This window comes from Macaca thibetana, chromosome 7 (genome assembly GCF_024542745.1).
Source record: "Macaca thibetana thibetana isolate TM-01 chromosome 7, ASM2454274v1, whole genome shotgun sequence".
Lineage (NCBI taxonomy): Eukaryota > Metazoa > Chordata > Mammalia > Primates > Cercopithecidae > Macaca > Macaca thibetana.
Genome location: NC_065584.1, coordinates 26,371,225 through 26,399,091, shown reverse-complemented (window position 1 = coordinate 26,399,091; position 27,867 = coordinate 26,371,225). Strand labels below are relative to the sequence as shown.

At 42.6% G+C, this 27,867-nt stretch overlaps 1 protein-coding gene and 1 pseudogene across 4 annotated transcripts in view; both read right to left on the bottom strand.

Annotated features, from left to right (window-relative positions):
• Positions 1-3,067: 3,067 nt before the first annotated feature.
• LOC126959486 (uracil-DNA glycosylase-like) lies at positions 3,068-6,507 on the bottom strand (annotated as a pseudogene).
• A 183-nt stretch (positions 6,508-6,690) lies between these two features.
• The window catches only part of STON2 (stonin 2), a 175,750-nt gene continuing 154,573 nt past the window's right edge, over positions 6,691-27,867 (bottom strand). For 3 of the 4 annotated variants that reach the window (XM_050798639.1, XM_050798638.1, XM_050798640.1), the window contains 3 exons: positions 23,262-25,100; positions 16,480-16,682; positions 6,691-14,323 (listed from right to left, as the gene is read on the bottom strand). In XM_050798639.1, coding sequence (XP_050654596.1) covers positions 14,240-14,323; positions 16,480-16,682; positions 23,262-25,100 — 2,126 coding nt within the window. In that variant the 3' untranslated portion in view covers positions 6,691-14,239. The remainder of the gene's footprint in view (positions 14,324-16,479; positions 16,683-23,261; positions 25,101-27,867) is intronic. The other variant, XM_050798641.1, reaches the window with a different exon arrangement.

The window sequence follows — 27,867 nt, the reverse complement described above, 5'->3', positions numbered from 1 at the left end:
AAAGGCAACCAGTGAGATATGCAATAGGAGTGTGGGTGAAAAGCAGTCGACCTTGGCAGATAGAATTGGGGACTGTTTCAGATCTCTAAGGTATGTCCCTTTCTCTGCTGTTGCCACCAGCTTAATCTAGGCTCTCAGGACTTCATGCCTGTTAGTGAAGAAGAGAAGAGACAAGAGAGAGGGTAAAGGAAGGGAGAGGAAGAGGGGAGAGAATGTCATGACCCATTGGGTTTGCTCTCCATAGGTGGAGAATATCTTGTTCCTGTCCGTTGACCTAGACTGTGGCAGGGCAGGAAAGTATAGGTATTTTGACCTTAATGCTTTCTGAAAATTTTATCTGTAACTTTTGGGACTGCTAAGAAAATTGTGAGTTTTTGTTAGCTCTTTTTTGGAGATTTAAGGCAGACTTCTCTTCTGTTTGTAAAAATTCTTCAATGGGTCCATGACGGGATAAGATGGAATGAACTAAAAATTACTTTGCATAATAAAGGTGGCGTATAATGGAGACTTATTTTACCTCCAATCAAGTTATTTGGTCTGCCATTCCACTCAGTGGGTCTGTAAAGGATGATGTCAACTCAGAAACAGTCAATTCATGTTGGTAAAACTCAGAATAATTGTGGGAGTCATTTTACTCACTTCCCCACACTAACCAAGAACTGGAACACATTGTTCAGGTGGCTGGGATCTTGGTTGGTGATGACTCTGTCAATATCAAGGAAGAAACTGAAAAATTAATTGAGGGCCATAGAGCGATAAGGTTTGGCTCTTGTGTCCCCACCCATATCTCATGTTGAATTATGATCTTCAGTGTTGGAGGAGGGGCCTCATGGGAGGTGATTGGATCATGGTGGGGGTATTTTCCCCTTGCTATTCTCATGATAGTGAGTGAGTTATCACAAGATTTGCTTGTTTCAAAGCGTGTAGCACTTCCCGCTTAGTGCTCTCTCCTGCTCTACCATGCTAAGACATGCTTGCTTCCTCTTTGCCTTCTGCCATAATTATAAGTTTCCTGAGGCCTCCCAGCCATGCTTCCATACAGTCTGCTGAACTGCAAGTCAATTAAACCTTTTTTCTTTATAAATTACCCAGTCTCAGGTGGTTCTATTTTTTGAGACAGAGTCTCACTCTCACCCAGGCTGGAGTGCAGTGGTATGATCTCGGCTCACTGCAATCTCTGCCTCCTGGGTTCAAGTGATTCTTGTGCCTCAGCCTCCTGAGTAGCTGGGATTACAGGCATGTGCCACCACACCCAGCTAATTTTTGTATTTTTAGTAGAGATGGGGTTTCACCATGTTGGCCAGGCTGGTCTTGAACTCCTGGCCTCAAGCGATCCACCCGCCTCAGCCTCCCAAAGTACTGGGATTACAGGTGTGAGCCACTGCGCCTCACCTCAGGTAGTTCTTTATGGCATTGTGAGAATATACTAATAAACAGAGCAACTTTCATTAAGGAAGACTCCGTTAGTCTACTTTATGGGCAATTTATGTTATTTTCAATAGTGTTAACTTTAGAATTTAATCCCCATTAAAGAGATTTCCAGAAGAGTTTTCAGTTTTCCTCTGGCAGTTAAAGAGACAATGATCTGGAACTTGAGGAGTTAGCCCATTTACTCAGGCTAGGGCCAAAGCAGAAAGATGTTTGACAGGGATTTTCTCTGTAAGGTATGGTCAATGAACTTGAGGAGGAGGAATGGGGCTGGGCATGGTGGCTTGCCTCTGTAGTCCCAGTACTTTGGGAGGCCAAGGTGGGACGACTGCTTGAGCCCAGGAGTTTGAGACCAGCCTGGGAACATAGTGAGATCCCCATCTCTACCATAATAAAAATTAAAATTAGCCAGGTGTCATCTGTAGTCCCATCTCCTGGGGAGTCTGAGGTGGCAGGGTTACTTGAGCCCAGGAGGTCAAGGCTGAAGTGAGCTGTGATCATGCCACTTCACTGCATCCTGGGTGACAGAGCAAGACTCTGTCTTGAAAACATTTTTAGAAATAGTAGAAAGAGTAATGTCTCATATTCAGTTAAAAAAAAAAAAACTTCAACAGTCTTTTGTTACCAAACTAGCACACGGTTAACTCTAACCCAGCTAACAGCAAAATAGCATCAGTAACAAGATCAAGGATGGAGGTGCAGGAACAATAAAGACTGTCTCCTAAAAAACAAATTGGAGGCTGGGGGCAGTGGCTCACGCCTGTAATCCCAGCATGTTGGGAGGCCGAGGTGGACGGATCACCTGAGGTCAGGGGTTCAAGACCAGCCTGGCCAACATGGTGAAACCCTGTCTCTACTAAAAATACAAAAAATTAGCCGGGCATGGTAGTGTGCACCTGTAATCCCAGCTACTTGGGAGGCTGAGGCAGGAGAATTGCTTGAACCTGGGAGGCAGAGGTTGCAGTGAGCCGAGATCACACCACTGCACTCCAACCTGGGCAACAGAGAGAGACTCTGTCTCAAAAAAATAAAATAAGATAAAAAACAAATTGCGAAAATATGTACATATTTGCGTATTTTTTTAAAAAAACTAAAACTTTCCAGTGTTGCCGAAAAAATATCCCAAAGTGATTGCAGTCCACAAAAAACAGCATTTGGCAGTTCGTGCTTCCTTAAAAACTCCAACTCAAGATTACTCTAGGAGAAGCTCACCCCCACATTTAAGAAAAATCCCTTTTCTCCTCTTCCTTGTTCAAATTCCACTGCTTATTCCGTAAAACAACCGAAGAATAACAAGACCCAGGTCACTTTTCTCAGCCCCTATCTGTTAAGGCTCATACCACGGACTTTTCCTTAGGAAACTTCACCTCCCCTACAATTAGGAAATTGAGCACCAATTTCTGGGCTAGATTTCTGGAAACCTGCAGAACATCCTCATGCTTCCTTTATGGAGGACCTGAGGGCTCCTTGAATGATCAAGTGGGCAGTGTGCTGGGCTGGGACTGGAATGCCAGCCAGGCTGGGGAAAGAGTTCCTTTCTTTCTTTTTTTTGAGATGGAGTCTCGCTCTGTCACCCAGGCTGGAGTGCAGTGGCGCCATCTCGGCTCACTGCAAGCTCCGCCTACCGGGTTCACGCCATTCTCCTGCCTCAGCCTCCCGCGTAGTTGGGACTAGAGGTGCCCGCCACCACGCCCGGCTACATTTTTTGTATTTTTTTTTTTTTTTTTTTTTTTTTTTTTTTTTTTTTAGTAGAGATGGGGTTTCACTGTGTTAGCCAGGATGGTCTCGATCTCCTGACCTCGTGATCCGCCCGCCTTGGCCTCCCGAAGTGCTGTGATTACAGGCGTGAGCCACCGTGCCTGGCCATTGAAAAGGGTTCCTTTCTAAGCAAAAGCACCCCAACACCTTGTAACTGGAAGTCTAACCAGGCAAAACCTAGTAGCAGCAGGTACAATACTAGGGCTGTACCAACAAGTGCAATCTCCCCGCTTAAACATAAAACTAAAGGTGGTAAAGAGAGCCAAGTGAATATTTGACCTCACCTGTCTTCTGAGAAGTTTGCGTATTTTGGGCTGAAGCCATGGTGCAGAGAAAGACATTTGGTCAAAGAGGCGCCTTTGCTGTGTCTGGCTGGCTGAAGCTGCCATTCCTGGACAGCCTGCTTCACGGCTGCTTTAATGGAAGCTTTGCCCCCTTATGCAAAGTACTTACGGGTTAATTCAGAAATGTTCAATTCGACTTCGTAAATGACAAATACTTTAACAGCAGCTTCTCAAAAACCACGAGTGGAGACAGACCACCCCTTAGTTGAGGATCACAGCTCCTTCTAGTCTGTGAACTTCTTGCTGGACTTCTGCAGCAGCTCATTGGTCCTGGAATAAGTGTCTGCATCCAAAGAACTCTCTATACACCAACAACCAGAAGAGAGAAGCCACCCGCAGTGCATAGTGCCACCTCCTATCAATGGCACTGCCCTCCTCCTGAGTATAAGAGCCCACAGCAAGAAGACAAGGCCATTTAGTTTGGATTTAGCCAGGACACAACTGCATTGGCAAATGCTCCCAGCCTCTCTTAGGAGAATTGGCTTGATGGGTCTGCACAGTGAAGACAGGGAATAGAACACCTTTTTTGGCCCACCCAGATAAATCTGCATGGCCAGGATGATCCAAACCATCTGTCTGTAGGCAGCTCTTCATAAATGTTTTCCAAACTAGGCAGAGGTCGCACAGGTGTTTAGACACTAAAGCAGCATCGTGGGCTTGATGGGGTCTGTGATATGGGTCCTATCCCAGGATGACAACCTTAACACCTCCTATGTCACATATCTGGGTCCAGGTGAAGACTTAGTGTTGGGGAGGATAAACAGTGTAATGTTTTCTTTCTTCTGCAACAAATCCCATTCGTTTTATAGAATACAGTTTTCCGAACTCTCCATTGAGGTGTTTCTTCCAGCTCTCACCAAAGACCACAGGCATGGTGTGGGCCGCGAGCCTGAGTAGCGCCGCAGCCTTAATTGTCTGGATGTGGAACAACTGTTCCCGGCTCAGTGGTGAGGGCCGCATGCCTGGCTTGGGACTGTGGGAATGTCGCTCCCTGGTGAGGCTTAGGAGAAGAAGTAGAGGGTCTCTGGGTCTTCTGGCCGATCATCCTGGAGCAGAGGAGGAGCAAATGTGCTGCCCAAAGATCCGCGAGGCTCGCGTTGGGTGTGGCCCTCAGCAATTGGTGCAAACCATGATAATCAGTTTAAAATTCATTCTTATTTTTGTGCTGTAGATGTTCATCAGTGATTGCTAATCTTCAGTAAGTATCTGTTATACCCACAGCCTTGAATTATTAGTGCCTTGCAGAATGGAGAGGGAGCTACCTTTACTAAATAATATGCCTTAAATACTTAGTGCCAGTGGCTGCCCCGGAGTGTATGCGTTATGTAAATGTTAGCTAATATTATTAAATCTGGGGAAGAGCGAAATCTGCCCCAGATCAAGGAAGAGAGAGGTGATAGTTGGAGGAAATCAAGGAGGAGATGAGAGGAGTTTGGAAAGAGAAGGGACAAATAACACTGGGGACATTTAAACTCTCATCTTTACTTCCTCTGGCCCTCAACTTGCCCTACCCAAATCCTGAGGAACACTGGGGTGCATGCCTGGCTTCAGTCAGCTACTCAGATAGTTATTATCCTGGGATATTAAAGGAAAAGGGGACCCTAGAAGACCAAAGCCTTGTGACAATGGGGAACCTAGGTAATTAGTTCTCACAACTTGTTCAAGGGGACTCTGGACAGGTAAGGATAGAAGAATAGTGGGAAGGAGAATAGTCTCCAGAATATCCAACTTAATATTATGCTCTTATTTGGCTAGTATCTCTTTTGTGTACCTGATACTATGTGATCTGGTACTGACTAGGCTAGACTCTTCTCCGTGTTCTGCTAATGACAGAGATCTCTTGAAAGCAGGAGGCCACTGACCTGGTCTGAGTTCTCCCTTGTACATGATTGTATTTTACAATAAAATATTTCCGGTTGCTTTGAACTAAATAAAACACAAAGCTTTGTTTATTTTTTGCCTTGTTTACTCCAAAAAAGCTATAAATTATTTTCCTTGCCTTTAATCTTTTCCTAAAGTCCAAAATGCTCAGCATGGTATTGACAGACTAGTTTTTCTAGAATAATGCTTTACTGCCAAGATTCAAAAATTGCTTCATTGCATTTAGTAGATTGAGTTCCACCTGAGGCTGGATACATCCCTACCATAGCTTGGCTTAACCATCAGTTTTATCTCTGGATGTTCATGAATCCTTCACCCAGGTCAATCTGATCTCCTGCTAGCCCAACATACCACTTTTACTCTTTTTTTCCCCCACCCTACATTCCCTTCTCATGGCTGAGCCAAATTTTACCCCACCTCCAGGTCTCAGCTGACGGCCATCTTTCCTGTGAAAATTTCCCAAGTGTTTTAGTCCATACTGATTTTTTCCCATGCAAGTTATGTTGACATTAGTAATCTGGATTCATCAATCAATTGAACAAGTATTTGTTAAGCACTGACAATATGTCAGGAACATAATGCAAACTTATTATTTGATTATGTGCTCATTTGTATTTCTCACTTATATGTTTATGTATGTATCTCCAAGAAAACCTTAAGGATTGTAATCATTTTTATTTGTTTTCTCAGAATCAGGCACAAAATTGGAATGCAAATAAACCTTTTTTTTTTTTTTGAGATGGGATTTCGCTCTTGTTGCCCAGGCTGGAGTGCAGTGGCGTGATCTTGGCTCACTGCAACCTCCGCCTCCCAGGTTCAAGCGATTCTCCTGCCTCAACCACCCGAGTAGCTGGGATTACAGGTATGCACTACCACGCCCAGCTAATTTTGTATTTTTAGTAGAGATGGGGTTTCACCATGTTGGCCAGGATGGTCTCGATCTCTTGATCTCGTAATCCACCCACTTCAGCCTCCCAAAGTGCTGGGATTACAGGCATGAGCCACGGGGTCCAGCCAACCTATCTTTAATTGACTAAATTATATCTATGATAAATTTAAATAGGATAATTAAACAGGTCATTTGTTAATTTGTCAGTTTATGATCACTAACCATATAAGCTGGGTGACAGGCCTTATATTAATAAGCATTACTCTTCATATGTCTGACCTCATTAAATTTGGCATAGTGACACTTTGTTCAAAAATTTATTAATAATTCATTTTCATAGCTCAAAAAAGGACATAATCAGTAGAACAACTAAAAACAAAACCTCACCTCTACAGAGATAGCCAGTGTGTAGACTTTATTACATAGGCACATATTAAAAAAAAAAACTGGTTTTACATAAAATTAGCCACAATAGTGCAAGAGGTTACACTGAATGAGGATGGATGATGAGTGATGGAAAATGCAAGGCTTGGATCAGCTGAATCATTCACTGGATCTTGGGTTCATTCATCCTGACACATTGAAATTTATTACAGACATTACAAGAATGAAGGGTGAGGAATGGTGCTTCTCTGTCACCACCTGGCTAGACCACTGATTTTGATTAATCTCTTGAATATGGTAGTTTTCTCCAGGTTCTCTTGGCAAGTAGATATAAAAGTTAAATGAATGCTGGCTTAAGGTCAGAGGAGTTCATATCCTTCTCTTCCTTCACCCCTATACTTTAGAACTCTCACATCCAACAGTTTGCTGTTGGGACCTGACTGTACATATGCTTTCCCTGAACTGCTCTGGTAGAACACCACTGGGGTTGCTGATCCAAAGCACAAGGAGGCGCAACAGTGCTTGAGGCTTCAGTCACAGTGTTGTGCTAGATGGCATCCCCAACTAGAATTGAGTGTTTGATCTGTGGGAGAACACAAGCAAACAGGAAGAGGATGCTGGAATTCCTTACTCTGTCCAGCTGGAATCAGTCCAACACATCTGACTACCACAAGGACAACCAGAAAAGAAACTAAAATTATACACTCAAACATACCACAAAAGAGATGCTATTTTGTAGCTTGTACATAGGTTTTTTTTTTTTTTTTTAACTACAATTTGATGTTACTAAGAGACAATGAGGATGAGGAGGGGACTGTCCCTTTTCTCTCATCTGGTTTTGCCATAACTTACAACTAGTCCCAGGATGTTTACTGAGTGTCTTCCTTCAATTTTCACAATATTTTATACAAAATGACATATATATATATATATATATATACCTCATTGATTATCCTAGCATCCCCAGAACCTGGAGGGTTAGACCTACTTCTGTGTCAAGTAGCACCCAAATCCTAACATCCATTTTGGAGACCTGTCTGTGCCTCTTCATGCTCACACCATTGTTCTGATGGATGATGCCGGTGGAACTTCCAAAGACGCATTCCACCTGATCTTCACCACCCTCTTTGATCCTCTTTTTAAATCTGTGTGTGGAAGGCAACTGCAAAATAGAGGATTTGGAAGGTTGTCTGTTTCTGTTGTCTGGGGAAATTATTTAAAAAAAAAAAAAAAAAAAAAGATGTGAAAAAGAAAAAGATGGACCAGCTGAGTTTTCCAACCTTCAAAATTTAAATTTCTTGGTTCTTATAAACATAGGAATAGTCATGAAAGGTGGCACCAACGGATATTTTGTAAAATAACCCATAACTTTAGAGCTGGAAAGGACTTGAAGAAACAATTAATCCAACTTCCTCACTTTTTTGTCTCAGGTAACTGAAGCCCAATTGGGAAAACAGCAACTTACTTAACATAGTGATTGTCTCCATGGCTATGTCCTTTAAAGATTCACAGAAACCCCAATTTCCCCTTAATAAATCCATTTGGCATGCCTATGAGTGACTTTATATAAACAATCCTCAATGTCCTCGTATCTAGCCTTTCCTCCTTTTAGAGAAGCTGGCTGCTAACATAGCACCTGACCAGAGTAGACACTTGATAAATATTTGTTGACTTGAATTAATCCTGCCGTCTATCCCTTTTTACTATGCAATCTTTATTTTTTCCTAGAGCTTCTTACTTTTAACTTTAACAGATGGCTTCTAGTTCAAGTATTTTGAGGCTTGGTACCCAATGCTGATTTGTCATCTCTCTAGATTTTACTTTTTCATATTGAAATTATTTTTTTAGTCTGTTCTCTTAATAGCTTTTGTTACATCCAATGATCATTTGCCTTTCTCCAGGCACTACCAAACTTATTACTATGGATAGTTTCTGCCTTTACAGGCTTCCAATTGCCAAGTAGAGAGACATTTTTTTTTCAATTCTTAAAGCAACTAGACTTTCTCCAGCAGATTTGCTAAGGCACACTAGAAGAAATGTAAAAATCTCACGTTCTTGTTTTAGTTAATACATGGGAGAATATTACTAACATGTACATTTGCTCTCTACATCTGTGGTTGCCTTATACATCTCCTTCTCCTTTAATTCCTTAAACACATAAATATGAGTCATGATATCTAAAGCCAGTCTCATTTTAAAAAGATAAGAAATGGTGATTTGTGGGGAATTAGCACTTAGACGTTGGTAATGTTTAGAAATCATCTTTAGGAACTTGGTGAGAATCTTCTCATTTTATGTAAAGAATTGTCATGGTTCGAATGGGACTTGGTAGTAAAGTGTGTGGACAATGCATTTACCAAATGATATTTTTTTGTGGATTTAATTTTTTGTTAGTTTTGTTTGAAATTCCTGTTAAATTGCATTCTGGACATGACCTAAGGCTAGCTTGTCCAACCCTTGGCCCATGACGGTTTTGAATGTGGCCCATGACAAATTCATAAACTTTCTTAAAACATGCTATTTTGGCCAGGCACAGCAGCTCATGCCTGTTATCTTAGCACTCTGGAAGGCTGAGGCAGGTGGATCACCTGAGGTCAGGAGTTCAAGACCAGCTGGCCAACATGGTGAAATCCCATCTCTACTAAAAATATAAAACTTAGCCAGGCGTGGTGGTACATGCCTGTAGTCCCAGCTACTCGGGAGGTTGAGGCAGGAGAATCACTTGAATCCGGGAGGCAGAGGTTGCAGTGAGCCAATATTGTGCCACTACATTCTAGCCTGGGTGACAGAGTGAGACTCCGTCTCAAAAGAAAAAAAAAGAAAAAAAACACTAGGCATGCTTTGAAAGCTCATCAGCTGTTGTTAGTGTTAGTGTATTTTATGTGTGGCCCAACCAAGACAATTCTTCTTCCTATGTGGCCCAGGGAAGCCAAAAGATTGGCCATCCTTGACTAAAGTCTAGATATGCTGGAATTAACATATAATCCTCGTTTTTAGAAGACTTACAGTTGTCATTCCAACTGGGAGAATTTCTATAAGTAGGCTGGATGGTAGTGCTTCCTACTTAAACCAATTTAATATTCCCAAGGCTTTTAAGAAAAAACTTCAGCTCATTCTGTTTTCCCACCACTAAACTTATGGTGGAATATATATCACTTCTGAAATCATGATTTTATCTCACAAATTTCAACCTTACTATCTCAGACCTCCATCTCACTGTGGTGACAAATGCACAGTAATGGTCAGTGGTTAATGCTGGAAGAACAAAGACCTAGTGCATGAAGACTGGTTGTGCACTCTTATCAAATGCTTTCTTTTCCTACTGACCATTGAAATGGGCAAGGCCCAGGCTCATAGATCTGTTTGACTTGCAGGAACAAAGCAATCAATCACCGTGACTATGGACAGCATCTATGCTACTATGCTTTTGGGCACAAAAATGTTTTTCAATGTGAATGAGGTACATTGTAGTTCAAATTCAGCAGCATATTAAGTGCCTAAGTGCTGACAGGTTTTATTACTCGACTCTGGAGGCAGGAATAAAAGGAAAGGAAAATTATTTAAGTCCTTCAGGAAATAAAAGCATGCTTGCTGGCTTTATTATGAGTAGCTGATGATAAGGGTTAAGTAGCCTTAGAGTCTCAGGGTCAGTATTCTTTCAGCCAACATTTATTGAATACATACTCATTTTCTTTTATTTCATGAGGATACGTTTGCCCTATTGGCAAGCATTTAAGGTGGCTGAACCCTATTACATTCCAAGCTTTGTGCTAGGTGTTGGAAACACAAAAAATTATATACATTCCTTGCTTTCATGGATCCCATTTCTCAGAAACATAAGTTTCTAGGGAAATAAACTCTTACTCCCAGCCACTGGATTTGAATAGAAATCAGTCTCATTTCAAATAAAAAATATTTTAAATCAAACAGTGTTCTCAAGGATTATGAACCCTGCCAATAATGCAAGAAGGCACAGTCCTAAGGGAAGAGCCAAATAGAAAAAAATGAAACTGTCCAGATAATATTTAATATGAATGAAACGCAAACTTTTGATAAGGAATAACTAGTACTATGTCTGCAAGAGCAGGCAAGGGGGATCTAATGGTATCCCCACAAAGTGCCTCACATTGTCTTGTCTGACATGTCAAAATGAGTACATTTCTTATCTTTTTGCTATAAAGTCAAAAAGCAGGCCCTAGACTCAAAAGAAAGCACAGCTCTTGATACCATGTGATATCGAATTTATGTTCTAAGAGTAATACTATATACTGGTAAAATGAATTCATTTTTACTATTTTCACATTATTGATAAAGATTGTGACCACAAAAGGAAAATAAAAGTCCAGGTTCAGGGTGGCAAAAGTAGAATCTGCACATCCACTGGTAATTTGCCCAACTGTTTTCTATGTAGGCTATTACATAGCCCACTTGTGTTTTCTATAGAAGTTATTTAAAACTAGTAAAACACTCCTTACATCTAAAAATATATAGTATTATAATCCCCAAGCCCCTAAATGCTACCCATAATCAGTTTCCTAAAAAACAGTAGAGGGAAAACAAATTTGATGAAATTAAGATGTTAGGTTTTTAAAAATTAATAACAATTTATGGGTCCGGTATGGTGGCTCACACCTGTAATCCCAGAGCTTTGGGAGACTGAGGCAGGCTTATCACCTGAGGTCAGGCATTTGAGAGCAGCCTGGCCAACATGGTGAAACCCTGTCTCTACTAAAAATACAAAAATTAGTGGTGCATGGTGATGGGCGCCAGCTACTCTCAGGAGGCTGAGGCAGAAGAATTGCCTGAACTCGGGAGGCAGAGGTTGCAATGAACCAAGATTGCACCATTGCACTCCAGCCTGGGCAACAAGAGCAAAACTCTGTCTTAATAATAATAATAATAATAATTTGCTTGCAGAATATAGATAACATAGAAGGATTTTTCCCAACTCTTGGTTAAAAAAAAAAAAGTCCAGGTGCATGTACACCGGAAATGAGAATTTACCATGGCGGGGGAAAATAAGTTCCAACAAGCAATCCACATGTGATGCTAGCAGATGAGGCAGAGATCTTGACGGAGTGCTAAGCCTTAGTGACTAAGGAAGGTGCTGGGATGAGCTTCATTTCCCTTGCCAACTCTCCAGTCCATTTAGATGTTCTATGAGGAATCAATCTCAAAAGCCTTTAGTACAACAGGGGAAGACATATGCTTTGAAATCCCTTGATAAAAACCTCAAAGGAACTCCACTGTATTTCAAAGAGCATGAAAAACCACTTCTGAAGAAAAAGACAAATGAAGTTAGAGAGTCTTATTACTATTGAGACTAAACCTATATTTAGAAGGAATCTTGGTAGACATATAGAGCAAATCCAATGTAAGATTGCCTTTCACAGCACGTGGGATAGGTGGTTATTTTAACCATTGGGCATTCACAGGAACAGAAAATTTTGCTAACTTGAGTCTATTCCTCTTTAGAACAACTCTTATTAGAAAATTCTTCCTTATATTGAAGCAAACATTTGTCATCTGTGAAGTTCCTCTTTGTTCTTATTTTTGCCCTTTGAAGCTACACAGAATAAGTCTAATTCCTCTTCCTTTTTATAGCTCAACAGAAATTTCGAGGCAGCTATTATATCATTCCCTCCTTGTCTGCACTCCCTTTCCAGCTATACCTTCTGTTCCTTCAGGGAAGCTATCCCTTTGTTCTTGTATCATCAGACCCTTTACAACCCTGGTCACCTGCCTGTGGACACAATCAACTTATTAATGTCTGTCTTAAAATATGATACCCATAATTGAAGTCAACCCTCCATTTAGATATGGACTAGAGGGAGGGTTAATGAAAGCATGCAAGGCTTTTATTAACACCAGCTGAACACATTAGCTTTGTGAATAGCCATGATGTATTTCTGAGTCAACACTGAACCTCCATTTCTGTAAGGAAATATTTCTCTATAAAGTACTGTGAAACCAGGTCTTCCTAACACTATTCCTTCCCATCAACACCACACACATCCATAAATACACACTCCACTCTGTACTTTGCATTTAAAAAACCCAGAATATAGGGTTTCTCATTAATGCCTATTCAATCATTCTTTTACTTTCAGTCTTAGTTCAGATATTTCATAATACTGTAACTATTTCTATATCCCAGTGTCAATACATATTTAGAATCCAATCATTGTTCATTGAATACATTAATCTTGAATCCATCAGCCAAAAACTGGAGATATTGTTCATTTCTGCATCATCTACAAATCTGACAAAGTGTGCTTTCTGTCCCCCCACTCTATTCTTCATGGGAGAAAACACCAAGATACAAATAAGAAGAGGTGAGTAGGAATGGATGAAGGAAAAGATTAAGTGTCCCAGAAACAGATGAAGAAAAGGAAGATGGAGTGAGTGTTCTGACTCTTGGAATCAGGATATAATGTTCCCAACATTAGAAAAATATGGCTTTTCCCTGTCTCTATCCTAGAGATGCCTTTTCAATCCATTACAATACTGTGATTATCAAACTCTGAATTTTGGGGGAAAGCTCATTCAAGCTTAATTTTAAAACAGCTTTAAAAATTATCTTTGCAGCTTAAATTTCCTATAAAGTCTGGGTTAAAGGGACATGCAACTGTTTATTGGTCACGAGGTATAAAAAGAACTCCCAAACACCCCTTACAAATGCCTGAGGTATTATAGATATTTGTTTCAGGAATCAGAAATGGACTGTATTTTTCAGTGTGAATTTGGGAATTCACTGAGATTAAATCTACCTCTTGAACTGAACATCATCTTACATTTAATGTCTCTTTTCTCCAGAATGAAGAAAACTAAGCTTAATTTTGGCTTCCCCTCAACAGCCATTTTGCAGAATGTGGGTCCATTCACAGAATTAAAAAGTCTCCTATTGTGCCTTTTTCCATTGTCTATTGTGACTCAGGATAGCAAATCCTGTGACTGAAACCTTAGAGAGATGGAAAAAGTGTTCCAGTCTAAACAATCTAGAGCCAGAAGGGAAATGTCTTGGAAACTCAACATTTAAAGAATGGAGACACCTCAACAAGGTCTAGTAAGACCCAAAGAGGAAATTTGTTTTGCGCCTTTTCTGAGCCTTTTCTAGACGGAGTGAAAGAGATGGATGCTTAATTAACTTCTCAAGACTGCCTTTTCCGGAAACTTACGCGAGTGACAGATGCACATCAGAAGGGAATCGTGCTGACACTGATGTGGGAGGTTCTTTTCCTGACTGTAACAGTCACAACAAACCACATACCAGTGCTGTGAGATAAGCAGAGACAAGACAAGGAGGCTTAATTATACAGTAAGCTCCAACAGTCAGGTGAACCACGTGCTTTAGGCATGACCAGAATCCAAGAGCCTCTCCACAAGCCACCATTCTCATGGTTTCCTGGTAAAATACAAGTAACTGCAAACAGGAAGATCTGGTACACTGTTCCCAACATGGAGTGGCCACAGCAGGTATTGACTGAAACTTCAGCTACTCAGGAAGACACCCTATCATGACCCTGGGATTAGGATTCCTTCCCGCAAGGCTTTGTCACTGCACTCCACACTCCTTGGGATTGTCCATTTCATCTCCTTCAAAGTCTGGCTTCAAACTCTTTTTTTGCTCAATTTCCACCTGCCAAGAATAGAAGTTGGAGATAAAGATCAAAAAGAAGAGAAAAGCATGCAAATAAATAAATAAACCAAAACTCCATAGGTGCTTTGAGATTTCTTGTAAGTTTGCTAACGTTTTGGGTTTTAGCCACATTGGAGCTACTGGCCCTGAGTATATCATGTCTCTCTCTTTGTACATGTTCTTTGATTGGTCTGTAATTCCCTTTCCCTCATGGTCCACCAGGAAAATTCTTATTCTTTGCCTTGTACATTTGGTCAAAGGTCACCCCTTCTGTGAAGCTATTTTTGACTTACTGAGTAGAATCAGGTACTTCTCCCTGTGAATATCTCCACTGTACCTTGCACACCTGTCTGGCTCTACTATACCATGGGCTCCACAAGACAGGCAGGATCTTGTTTAATATTTTATGCAGTAATGTAGGAATACAGTGGGCAATCGACAAAGATTTATCAAATGAATTAATTCCTTTGTAATTGACTGTTTGCACCCCCTCAATACTTGTTTTTTTGTTTGTTTGTTTGTTTTTTGAGACAGGGTCTCATTCTGTTACCCAAACTAGAGTGCAGCGGTGCAATCTTGGCTCACAGCTCACCCACAACCTCCACTTCCCAGGCTCAAGTGATTCTCCTGCCTCAGCCTCTAGAGTAGCTAAGATTACAGGCACGCACCACCACGCCTGGCTAATTTTTGAATTTTTAGTGGAGACAGGGTTTCACCATGTTGGCCAGGCTGGTCTTGAATTCCTGACCTCAAATGATCCACCGGCCTTGGCCTCCCAAAGGTCTGGGATGAGCCACAGCAGCTGGCCACCTCCAATACTTTCTCTCTTTAGAAAACCTCCAAACTGATAAATACTGGAGTGTTTACAGTTCTACCATATCTTTTGCAACATACTATCGCTGTAGTTATCAATAAATTAATAGATTAATCTTTGAAAGTAATACATCTCAACGGAAATCTTTGACAGCTCAGGCAAGGAGTTCTTCGAGTTCAGGGTTCAAGTTGCTCCTCTCAGCACCACTTTGGATATTTATGATGTTTGACCTACATACAGGGTAATGATTCAACACTCAAGAGTCAGGTTTGAGGAAAGTGCTATTTTTTTCCTCGCCACAAGATGGGGTGTTTGTTCCTTTTGGTAGTTAAATATTTTAGCCCACACAACTAAGGAAACATTTAGAGGAACAATAAATCACCATATAAATCCAAGGATATTATTATAAATAGAAAACCACTTTGCAAAATCCTTCTTTAACAAACTCCCTTTCCAATCGGCATTTAATCGCCTATTGAATTTCTAACTCCCCAGGAATGTATCGCTTTCTGTTTATGTCAGAAAACTCTAAGTTTCATGATTCCTTCCACAGCCCTGATCCTGTTACTATTATAAATGTTTGCTTGGCTTTTGAGTTTTGTCCTGTTACAGCCCAGTACCCCGGTCATACGTGTCCTAACTTCGTTCAGGTCCACTTCATCAACTCTAACTGAAACATATGCTTTGGGATAGCGCTTTCTCTCCTCTACTTCCAAGCTCACTACTCGGTAACATCAATTATATCGCAAATGAATAATAACTTTACCCCATTATCCTTTTTCTTTTTTTGAGACACAGTCTGGCTCTGTCACTCGGGTTGGAGTACAGTGGTGCAATCACGGCTCACTGCAGCCTCAACCTCTCTGACTCAAGTGATCCTCCCGCCTCAGCCTCCTGAGTAGCTGGACTACACGCACATGCCACCATGCCCGGCTAATTTTTGTACTTTTTACTTTTACATGTTGGCCAGGCTGGTCTTGAACTCCTGAACTCAAGTAATCGGCCCACCTCCACTTCCCAAAGTGCTGGGATTACAGGTGTGAGCCACTGTGCCCGGCCCCCATTATTCTTTTTGTTGTCATTGCTCATAATGACAGAAAGACATTATATTCTCTTTGATGAGCCTCTTTATTTTTTTCCAACCTTTCTCTCATCCACTAGCCAGATGATGCATTTAAATCAGAGCAGACGCATCCACAGCTATGTAGGGGGAACTTTCTCTAAGGCAGTAAGAGGTTACGAGGCGAGCACACAGGAAGCATGGCTAAAGGAGTAAGAGAGGGAGGGTAGTGGGGTGAACAAATGGACTTGGAAGCATTAGCCAGATGCTTCCCAAGGCTACCTGGTAGCTGTAGTGTGCAGAATAATTGACCCACTTCCTGACATCAGTCTTGTCTTCCACGGAGATAGATCTCACGCTGGCCTTGGAGGCAGAAGTTGTGGGCATGCTGAACTCGACATTCACACGATTGGCAAATCTGGAAGGCACTTCCCGGTCAGAGCCGAGTTCAAGGTGGCAAAAGAAACAGTGTGGGTGACCGGAAGCTATGAAAGAAAGACAATCGAGAGATCAGATTATTTGGGGAGAAAGTGGAAGGAGCAGCCAAAGGAGCCACTTCAGTAATAAAGGAGGCCTGTGGGCTCAGCACCTGGCAGGCTTTCAGCGGGTCCAGTGTTGAGCAATAGGATCCGCCCGGCTCAGCAGAATTCACGCTCTGTGTGCCTCAGCCCCTTGATATAACTCCATCGGATTCTAGCAGCCTGGTATCCCAACAATAAAACCCAAGGCCTGAGAAACAGGGGCCATCCTGCCTGCTCGGGTGAGAGTGAGATGTGAACACAGCCCAAACACTAAGAAATAAGGGGTAAGGATGTAAAGAATGGAATAGAAGGGATCAGCACTTGGCACCTAATAAAGTATCAATGACAGCTTCCTGGAGCAAATCATTGCTTTCCTTTGACGAATGAACTGATTTTCTTAATAGCATTTCATAGTTTCAAAATGCTTTTGGCACGCTTTTGTGCGTGAATGATATATGTAAATGACAGACTTTATAAATAGCACACAGATATTAGCGAGGCATATGGAACACTGGGCAAAACACCAACCAGCAGAACACCTGGGTTGGACTTCCAGCTCCCCTACCAAGCAGCAGAGCTTCTGCCCTCAAGTCCTTTAGAGTCTCCAGGCCTCAATTCCTCCTCTGTAAAGTGGGGAGATTAGGGTACGAGGAAACAGTACAACATGGTGGACTGGACAATGCCAGGCACAGTCCCTTGCTGCTCCTTAATTCTATACATCTATGGGTAATTCCACTATACTCGTGATGGCAAACTTCGATTTGATTTCACTCGAGAATTGTTATTGAGATTTTTGAGGAAAAAGAGTCAGAGCTTAGTTCTATGACCATAACCACTGAAAACACCACTGTCATTCATCTGCTGTATAGGAAGCATTGAAGCATCCTATGACTCGTTCGATGTTAAATCTTTTTTTTTGGAGACGGAGTCTCACTCTGTCACCCAGGCTGGAGTGCAGTGGCGCGATCTTGGCTCACCTGCAACCTCCGCCTCCTGGGTTCACGCCATTCTCCTGCTTCAGCCTCCCGAGTAGCTGGGACTACAGGCACCTGCCACCATGCCCAGCTAATTTTTTGTATTTTTAGTAGAGACGGGGTTTCACCATGTTAGCCATGATGGTCTTGATCTCCTGACCTTGTGATCCTCCCTCCTGGGCCTCCCAAAGTGCTGGGATTACAGGCATGAACCACCGCGCCTGGCCTCAATGTTAAATCCTTTACACAGATTCTCTCTTTGAGTCTTCATTAGGATCCTTTGAGGTCAGAATGTTACCTTCGTTTTATAGTTGAGGAAGGTAAGGCTTAGGGAGGTAAAATGAGCTACCCACAGTCACAGCTAGAAAGTGGCAAAGCTAAAAACTGAAACTAGCAGGAGGCCGAGGTGGGCGGATCACAAGGTCAGGAGATTGAGACCATCCTGGCCAACAAGGTGAAACCCCGTCTCTACTAAAAATACAAAAAATTAGGCGGGCGTGCTGGCAGGTGCCTGTAGTCCCAGCTACTCAGGAGGCTGAGGCAGGAGAATGGCATGAACCCGGGAGGCAGAGCTTGCAGTGAGCCGAGATTGCGCCACTGCACTCCAGCCTGGGGGACAGAGCGAAACTCTGTCTCAAAAAAAAAAAACAAAACTGAACCTAGCAGTCTGACCCCAGAGTGTTCTTAACCACTTTGTCTGAGTCATAACCTCATGGTCCCCAAAACACAAGACCAAGTTTGCAGGGTGACAGGGGTAGAGGGGGATTGAGCTGTAAGAACCCCCATATTGCAACTAGCTATAGATAAACAACATGAAATGGCCTTGCCTTAATTATGTAACTGAAACAGCCCCTTAGTTATCCCAGTTTCCACAAACAAACAATTCCTATGTTCTTTATTGGTCTGGCCAGGACTTTTCAATCTCAGAGAGTGAGGACATACACACCCGCTCTCCAAGGAAAACATTAGATAGTGAAGTTATTTGTTTTGCTCTGTTTCACAGACATAACATATTTCAGTGGTTATTTCTAAAGAGTAAAGCTTTGGAAAATTGAAAAATGTGCACTAATTTTAGGAAAAGAATTTAAGTAAGATACATATAACAGTAAAAATTAAATTACTTGAAAATGAATCCATTCAATGTTTTTAAATTGTGTGCCACAGATGTAATGATACAGCTATCATTTATGGGACATTTTATTACAGGCCAGATACTGCGCTAAGCCCTTAAAAGCATTATCTCATTTCATTCTGAATGAACTAGATATTAATAACCCTATTTTATAGATGAGAAAAATTAGGTTTCTCTGAGAGGGTTAAGTAAATTGCCCGAGGTCACACAGCCATTAAGTGGTAGAGCTGGAAATAAGATTCAGAGATGACTCTGCCTTCAAACTATGTCCTAAATTCTTCTCAATATATTGCTGTGAAATTAGATCACAACCAAGTATACAGAAGCATCTCTTAATTTAATAGCAACTTGGACAACTCTTTTAATCTAATTACACTTATTTTGCACATTGTTGGAATATGGAGAAATCTTTCCTTTCTACCCAACTGATTCCCTCCTTTTACTCCACCAAAGTGTATTCACAGCAAATTCTGAAAGCAGCATTCTTTCCTAGAATCCTAGCATCAGCTCTCAGATGGGTGAGGGTGGTAGACAGTTAAGGAAGTTCAATTTTGAAAGCTATTGTGGTTTAATTCATAGTAATGCATTAAATAAGTCCACACATACTGTCATTGTCCTTGATGAGGTTGAGAAAATTCAACACAAAATTCAGATGTTTAAAATTTCCCATACAAGGATGATCATATTGGGACTGTTTTCCCTCTACCAGGTCTAATGAGAACGGGGGGTTCCTGCAAAGAAAGCCACGTATGCAGGACAGAATGTTTCATTTCCTGGCGATGATCTGTGGAAGCAGCACGACTTATGTTGGTGCCTTCTAAGATGAAGAAAAACTCCCAGCACTTTGGGAGGCTGAGGCGGGCAGATCACGAGGTCAGGAGGTCGAGACCATCCTGGCTAAGATGGTGAAACCCCGTCTCTACTAAAAATACAAAAAAATTAGCCACGCGTGGTGGCGGGTGCCTGCAGTCCCAGCTACAAGGGAGGCTGAGGCAGGAGAATGGAGTGAACCCGGGAGGCGGAGCTTGCAGTGAGCCAAGATCGTGCCACTGCACTCCAGGCTGGGTGACAGAGACTCCATCTCAAACAAAAAAACAAAGAAAGAAAAACTCTTGGGATGAGGGTGGGCGGGGTCCTTGGAGAGCTCAGAGAGGGGAGCTGCCCACCTATGTGGCTGGGCTGGGCCAGGCTGGGCTCCACCAGCGGGAGTCACGTTGGAATTCAAAGGTGGCTGCTTGGTCTCTTGGTGGCTGGGAATGGGACAAGCCTGCTGTGGCTATAGGCTAGGGATGCCAGCAACACAAGGGTAATGACCTGCTGGCCTCTGTTGCCTGGGCTCTGACTGCCCTGCCCACTGGGGCCTGGGAATGCAGGGCCACGGCAGGCAGGAACGTGTGAGGAGAGGTAGGCTTCCAGCCAGCCGGGCCTTTGACTTCAGCTGAGCCCCAGCTTCCTTAAAGAAGGTTAAGGATTATAAAAAATAACCTGTACAAAGCATCTTCCCAGGGCTGTCTGAATACCTAGACAGACGAGCCCAGGAAAGGGCTATTACTAAAAGATAACCATCAATTCTCTGGGCTCCCGGATGAACACTGCCAAGGAGGGCAGGAGCTGGGCACACTGAATACCAGCAGTGGGTGACAACTTCCATTCTGCCTGGAATTCAGATCCTATACACCGCAAGTTTCCAAAAAGGGTGCTGTCCATTTCCCGAACGGGTATGGAAAACATCCCACTGACCAGAGAAGTAGAAGAAGCCTCTTTTTGGGGTTTCACTATTGAAAATATTGTTATATAACCATGACAGCGAAAGCAGTAATGGGGCAAGGCTGTGAGGATTTAAGTAAGAAACATCAACAGATATCCTTATGCTGTGCTATATTTCAAAAATCTTCCACAAACGAGGTTCCACAATCTGGAAACAGATATGTAAAACAGCATATAAGCTGCGTTTACTCGCCCTTGAGCCAACAGAACACTCTCCACTGGGAATCATTAAGGAGAGTGTTTGCTGAAGGCCTGGTTGTGCTTTTTCCCTGTCCTGTATCCATCCTCCCTCTTTTCTGGTAGCAGTCTTTGTCTTTCTCTCCTTTTGGGAAATAATCTTCCCCAAGGCTACATGTTGTCTTGGTGGTCATGTCAGTCAAAACACACTCCTCTCCCCTAGTCTCTTGAGCCAAGCTGCAAAAGAACAAAAAAATAGGGCCGGGGGCGGTGCCTTAGGCCTGTAATCCTAGCACTTTGGGAGTAGGAGGCAGGCAGATCACCTGAGGTCAGGAGTTCAAGACCAGCCTGGCTAACATGGTGAAACCCTGCCTCTACTTAAAATACAAAAATTTAGCTACTCAGGAGGCTGATGCAGGAGAATCGCTTGAACCCAGGAGGTGGAAGTTGCAGTGAGCCGAGATCGCGCCACTGCACTCCAGCCTGGGTGACACGGTGAGACTTCATTTAAAACAAAACAAAACAAAACAAACAAACAAACAAAAAACAAAAAATAGTCTGTGATGATCTGTCCTAAGGCTACACGCTGAGGAGATATCCATTAGTCTCTATGACCAGAGCTACTCTACTGCTGTCTTTGTAAAGTCTTCCGGATCAGTCTTTTCCTCAGGTCTCTGAGCTATCCCATCCAATAATTTGTTTTGTTGCTTAAGGTAGCCAGTAAGTCTTTGTTACTTATAATAATAATTTAAAAAAACCTTTATGCAGTACTTTTAAATGTTTGGGAGAAATCCCTTTGAAACAAATAGATACGTTTGTACTCATTGGAAAAACTGCAAATATCTGTTCTTCTGGTGGAAATTATTTCAATATTTGTGTCTATTTGGCTCCATCTATCAGGAGACACCGGTGACAGATTGAGAAAAGGACCCTGGATGTGACTGCATGACTCTCTAGATGCGTCACATCACCTTCCCGACCTTAATTTTCTCATCTATAAATAACCTGAGTTATCCCCAAGGTCCCTTCCAGCTTGAAAACGCGGTAATTCCATGGTTGTCTCTTTCCAAGGGCTTCCATGTCAGAGGAGAGGTCCGGGTCTTCTCTCTTCCTCTGTCAGGTCAGAGGCGCCCCGTGGATAAGGTAGAAGTTACAGTGCTGCCGCCAGCAGAAGACAGTGCTGAGTTCAGGGGAAATGAATAAGCAGGCACAGAGAGGAACGCTTGGTTTTAAAAATTCTGTCAGTTTAGAAATCCAGCCTCAAACACAGAGGTCCAATTGTCTCTTCAGTTTGCACAGCTACACCCAGTGTCTGATACAGAACGCCCTGGTGTGTGTCCATTCCCTGGATTGCCTGGGGAGCTGGCCAGATCACATTGCCGTCTGCCATCACATTGCTTTACACTTAGGATATAATAATACTGCCACTTCACACTCAGAGCGGGACAGGAAGACTCTGAACACACTGCTAGGATTTATAGTGAGAATGGAAGAAAGGATTGCCACATAAGAGAAAGCCATTTGAATCAAGAGTTTTTCCAAACCTTATTCTTTTTGCTCAGCTAGCATATCCACTTTTGTTAACAGATGGGCAAAATGTATTCTAAACAAGAAAAGAAGGGATTTAAAGGCTTACAAGATCATGGGCTTGCTGCCTACCACTGGGGTCACCCAGACATACTCGAAGAAATACATGTATTAGTGCTGGTTTGACTGCTCCCTCACTTTGTCATTTCACTAAATCTCACTGGACCCATGGGGGAAGTAATTGCCTTCTGCATTCACTCAAGCACAAAAGCATCCCTGATAGCTGTGAGCAGCCCAGCTCGGGCTGGTAAGCATTTTTTGTTTGTTTGTCTGTCTAAATAAAACATTCTTTTCTTTATATTTTGTCTGCTAGAATTCTGGCCCTTTTAGAAATTCATGTCCTAGCTGGATCTTCAGTCTGATTGAAGGCCACTTTTCTTTCCCATCCCCCAGTCCCAGAGCCAAACTCTGAACTTGAGATATTATGACTGACAGGCCTTGCACGGGGTAGCTGGAGTCATAAAATTAACCTCTCAGTGTATTGTCCATGACTGGCCATAAACTGGCCCTTTTACCTACATCGAGGGCAGTGTGAGAAAGATGTGTCTTCAGAAGCCATCTAGAAATGAATCACTTCCAGCACCACAGCTAATACGTTAATGAGTCCCCAAAGAATAGAAATTCAGAAGCTGCCCTGAAGAGCTGCTTAGCAGCTCAGCTGAGAAGAAGAATCCCTAGTTTTATGGAAGATGTGTGATAATGAGGGGGTGAAAAGACAGAGTGAACTGGGACACTCTACGCATTACTTACCTTGCTCAATTATTTTTACTTTTCTGGTCCCACTCCCCCTCCATCACCACTCCCATCACACAGTAAAAACAAGCACTTCATACAGGATGTGGAACTTTGAGCTCAGCTTTTTTACAACTGTATGTTTGTTTTCACAGAAGAGGAACCACCACCCACCTGAGTTTTTGTCGGGCAGTCGGTTTATCCTCCACACAATGGAGTTGAAGGCATGCTCATACTTGGCAGTTCCCAGCGTTACTCTCATGACAGGCTCAGAGCCAGAAACACTAGTGGAGCCAAAACTTGCCCCCCGGTTCACTTTGGCTTTCAAAGACTTTTCCCCCAGGACACTTTCCCTGCGGAAGTTTTTCACCCACTCACTGGGCACAGGGTAACGGATCATCACATTCTCACAGGGAACCTGAGTGAGGGGGTCACGATTGGAGGAGAAGCCAGTTGACATCCTCAGCCAGCTCTGCACCTCCACCTCTGCCCCATTGACGCTTGCGGCTGTCCTGAGTGTGAAAGGCAAGGTCTTCTCAGCAAACACTGTCCTGAACCGCATTAGCTCAAACCGGCACGCATCCAAAGGGTTGAACAGAATGACCCGCGAGTTGTGGAATACATCCTCATCCACACACCCGTGGAAACGGCACTCATGAAGCTTGATCCACTTTGTGGTGGTGGTGGGCATGATGTCCTGCCTCAAAACTATTTCATTCCCTTTGACGAGGACATCATTGAGGCCCAGGCGGCACTCTGCGAGCCCAGACAGGAAACTCAGGATGTGGATCCGCGTCAAGACATGGTGCTGGAGAATCTGGTTGTCTCCTTTGCTCACAGTGCCAGAGAATTCATCTCTGACATCCACTGTAATCTCCTCTTCAAGGTAGTTCAGGCCAACTGTGCTCAAATCCATTGACAACACTGGCAGATCCATGAGACGGTCCTGAACTGCATGGATGAAACTCAGGAAGTCATCGTAATTGGTGGTGCCCAGCTTAATCACCTGTTCCCTCTCTGCTGTGTGGGCCACAGCAGGTTTGGGCTGGTATTTCTTCTTCTCCTTATAGGTGACACGGTCTATCCGCAAGCTGTGGATTCTGCCATTCTCATCATAGTTTTGAAGCCGGGGTTCTGAAATCTCGTGACAGATCTCCAGCTTGAACTCACGGAACGGTTTTTCTAGGCCCTGCTCATAATACAGCTGCAGGTAACCAGCATCTGTCAGTTTGACGTAGATCGGTCCCCAGTGCCTGGAGGACATGATGTTTTTCTTCTCAGGGATCCTCAACATCATTGGCCACCCGTCACGGGGCTGGGACCATGCTGATCCAGGCGGGTGAGCATCTAGCTCAATCCAGGCTATCGGGTCATCATCAGGTAGAGTTGCACTGCCGAAGTGATCAGGGTCATCAATTTGGAGTTGTTTGAGTTTTTCAACAGCATCAGAGTGTGACTGGGTTTTGCTTGAATCATCAAAACTGATGGCATCCTGGTAGATGACAATGAGGGAATCTCTTTGGCTTTTGCCCGTGGTACTGGAAATGGAACTGTTTTGGGAGCGCCTCTCCTGTTCCTCAAAGAAAGCACTGAAAGGGTTGATAGGGGAGGGCTGTACATCCTGCAGAGTCTCATTCAGGAAAGGGTTGGTTGCCCTCCAAGGTGGAGCCTCAGCTACAGAAGGCGTGCGGTTTAAAGAGGAAATGTCCAGCTTCTGAACTTTGGAGAAGTTCATCAAAGTGCTCTTGGGACGGTCCCTCTTCTTAAATGATCCCATTGAATTATAAGGTACATCTGGGATCACAGATGCACTTAGTGGAGTATTTGGCTTCAGAGGAGAGGTGATTGGTGCTAAAGGGCAGCTGACTTCATTGTCATCAAAGGTGACCCAGCTGGGAAAACGAGCAGAGGTCATTGGAGGGGCAGGGTGCCCATTCATGGCCGGACTGCTGGCCTGCCAGCTGATGGCCTCCATTTCTACTTCTTCATCTTCCTGAAGCGAGGAGGAATTGTCTAAAACGAAAAGGAGAACGTATGAGCTACTGTTCAGGGGCTCTAGAGGTAAGGAAAACTAAAGTATGGGAATGAGGGATTACTAGAATTTCAACTGGAATCCAGTACATTCCAAAGCAGCTCATTACCTGTTTCAGGTGCTTAGTCTGGGCATAGATCTCACGTATTTGTAATGAGTACCCCAGAGGAGCTATCGCATTAAGTGCAATAAGAACACAATGGCTATAGCAATACAGAAGTAGTGACTGGTAGTACCAAGGTCTCTTGCAATTTATATACTCTCCCTTGTTTTAAGCTTCTGGAATAGATGTTTTCTGTACTTAGCTTTAAGAAATGTATTCTTAATTTTTAAACATTGAAAATCATCTCCTATATAAAATTATATAAGCTCATCTCACTGAAAAAAAACAAGTTATCTTCTGTAAGTGATAATATGATTACAAATAATATTCTTGGAGGGATTTTAGCCTAAACACAATGAATAAATATTAAAGACAAATGGTCAACCTTCTTAATTCACTAAGTTCATACATGTGAATAAGAAAAACACAAAAACCCCAATAGAAGTCTGAGTAAAGAACATACACAGATAATTCATGAAAGAGAAACGAAAAAATGTCTAATAAGTATGTGAAAAATGTCCATTCTCACTAGTAATAAGAAAAATGGCCGGGCGCGGTGGCTCATGCCTGTAATCCCAGCACTTTGGGAGGCTGAGGTGGGCGTATCACGAGGTCAGGAGTTCGAGACCAGCCTGGCCAACATGGTGAAACCCAGTCTCTACTAAAAATACAAAAAAATTAGCTGTGCGTAGTGGCGGGCACCTGTTATCCCAGCTACTTGGAAGGCTGAGGCAGGAGAATCTCTCGAACCCGGGAGGTGGAGATTGCAGTGAGCCGAGATCGCGTCAGCACTCCAACCTGGGCAACAGAGGAAGACTCCGTCTCAAAAATGAAAAATTAAAATTAAAAAAAAAAATCAGTGAAGATTCTGAAAGATTTTAGTGCTCAATGAGGGTAAGGGTGCCATAATAGGAGCACTACGTAGACGCTTAATGAAACTGTAAGTTGCAACAGATCGCCTGAAAAGACTGGGCAATTTATATTAAGGACCTTAACACATGTTCATAAACAATGACTTAGTAATTCTACCCTAAGAAAATAAATCTAAATTATGAACCAAGTTGGAAGAACAGAGATGTCCATTTTGGCATTATTTATAATAGGGAAAAATATTTTAAATATTCAACAATTGGGTAAGTGTTAGGAAATTGAAGCCTACAATAAAATAATACCCACCCACTAAAATGTTTACAAGTATGCCGTATATCATGAGGAAATGCTCATGATATAATCTTTTTTCTCTAAAATATTTTTTCCATCTTGAAGTTTATTTTTTATGATAAAAAGGTTATTACAAATAAAACTCCACTTTAGCAGGGCCTTCCAGGAAGGAGATATAGGACTTGGGTTTGATGAGGGAAAGATCTAAATTTTTTCAGTAACCTAAGGACCGTGGGTATCTGCTGGGGCTGTGGGAAGGGAGGGGAAATGAGGCTTTTAGCAAGGAGGAATGAATTCTGATGAAGGAACAGCACTGACAACAAATGTGTGCATATAGTAGGTACTCAATAAGGTTTTTTGATAAAATAAGTGAGAAAATAAACTTTGCTTTAGAGTAGCTCTTCCATTCTCTACGTCTCTGCAGGAATGTGTATGAGAGATCTCTGCTACCATCCCACCCACTGTTTCGATGGCCAGTCGTTTGGAATCAAAGGGAAACGGATACTCGAATGATTGAGTTTTCTGACCATCTCACTACGCCTTCATGCGTATCACATCCAACCACACCATCAGCAATGCTGCACATAATTGCACATGCAATTATACAAGGATGGGATGCTGACTTGTCATCCGTCTTTCCAAGTAATTTATTCAAACAGATAGCAATTCTCTCAACTGAAAACGTCGGTTTGAAAATGTTAGGCTAGGCCGGGCACGGTGACTCACGCCTGTAATCCCAGCACTTTGGGAGGCCGAGGCAGACAGATCACTTGAGGTCAGGAGTTCGAGACCAGCCTGGCCAACATGAAAACCCTGTCTCTACTAAAAATGCAAAAATTAGCTGGGCGTGGTGGCACAAGCCTGTAATCCCAGCTGTTCGGGAGGCTGAGGCAGGAGAAGCGCTTGAACCTGGGAGGCAGAGGTTGCAGTGAGCCGAGATGGCGCTACTGCACTCCAGCCTGGGCGACAGAGCAAAACTCTGTCTCAAAAAAAAAAAAAAAAGAAAAGAAAAAAGAAAAGAAAATGTAGGCTAAACACGAGTATGCATATACATATACACATATCCATACCCACCCCAGAAACATAATGAGCAAAAAGCATTTTCTATATATACAGTGACTAAAAAGGATTCTAAAACATTTTTAAATTAAAGATGACAATCTCCTTCAAATTAAGCATGAATCCAGTTTTGTATATACATAAGTGATTTATTTTCTGAAAACTGAAGGGAAAACGGTCAGGAAACAACCTACACTCATAGTTTTTATATTTTATTTATCATTTTGGTAACAACGTCTAAAAGGAACATTGTGGTCCTGAGTGAAATACAATCACTTCCTTGGAATGGTTCTTGATCCTGTCTAGAGAACGGGAAAGGGGTACGTCTCAAAACTCATCAATTTCTAATGAGGCAGCGCTAGAGAGTCTTTGTGATGTAGGGTTTCCACCCAAACAATCTCTACTGGCCCACCCCTGGCATCAGG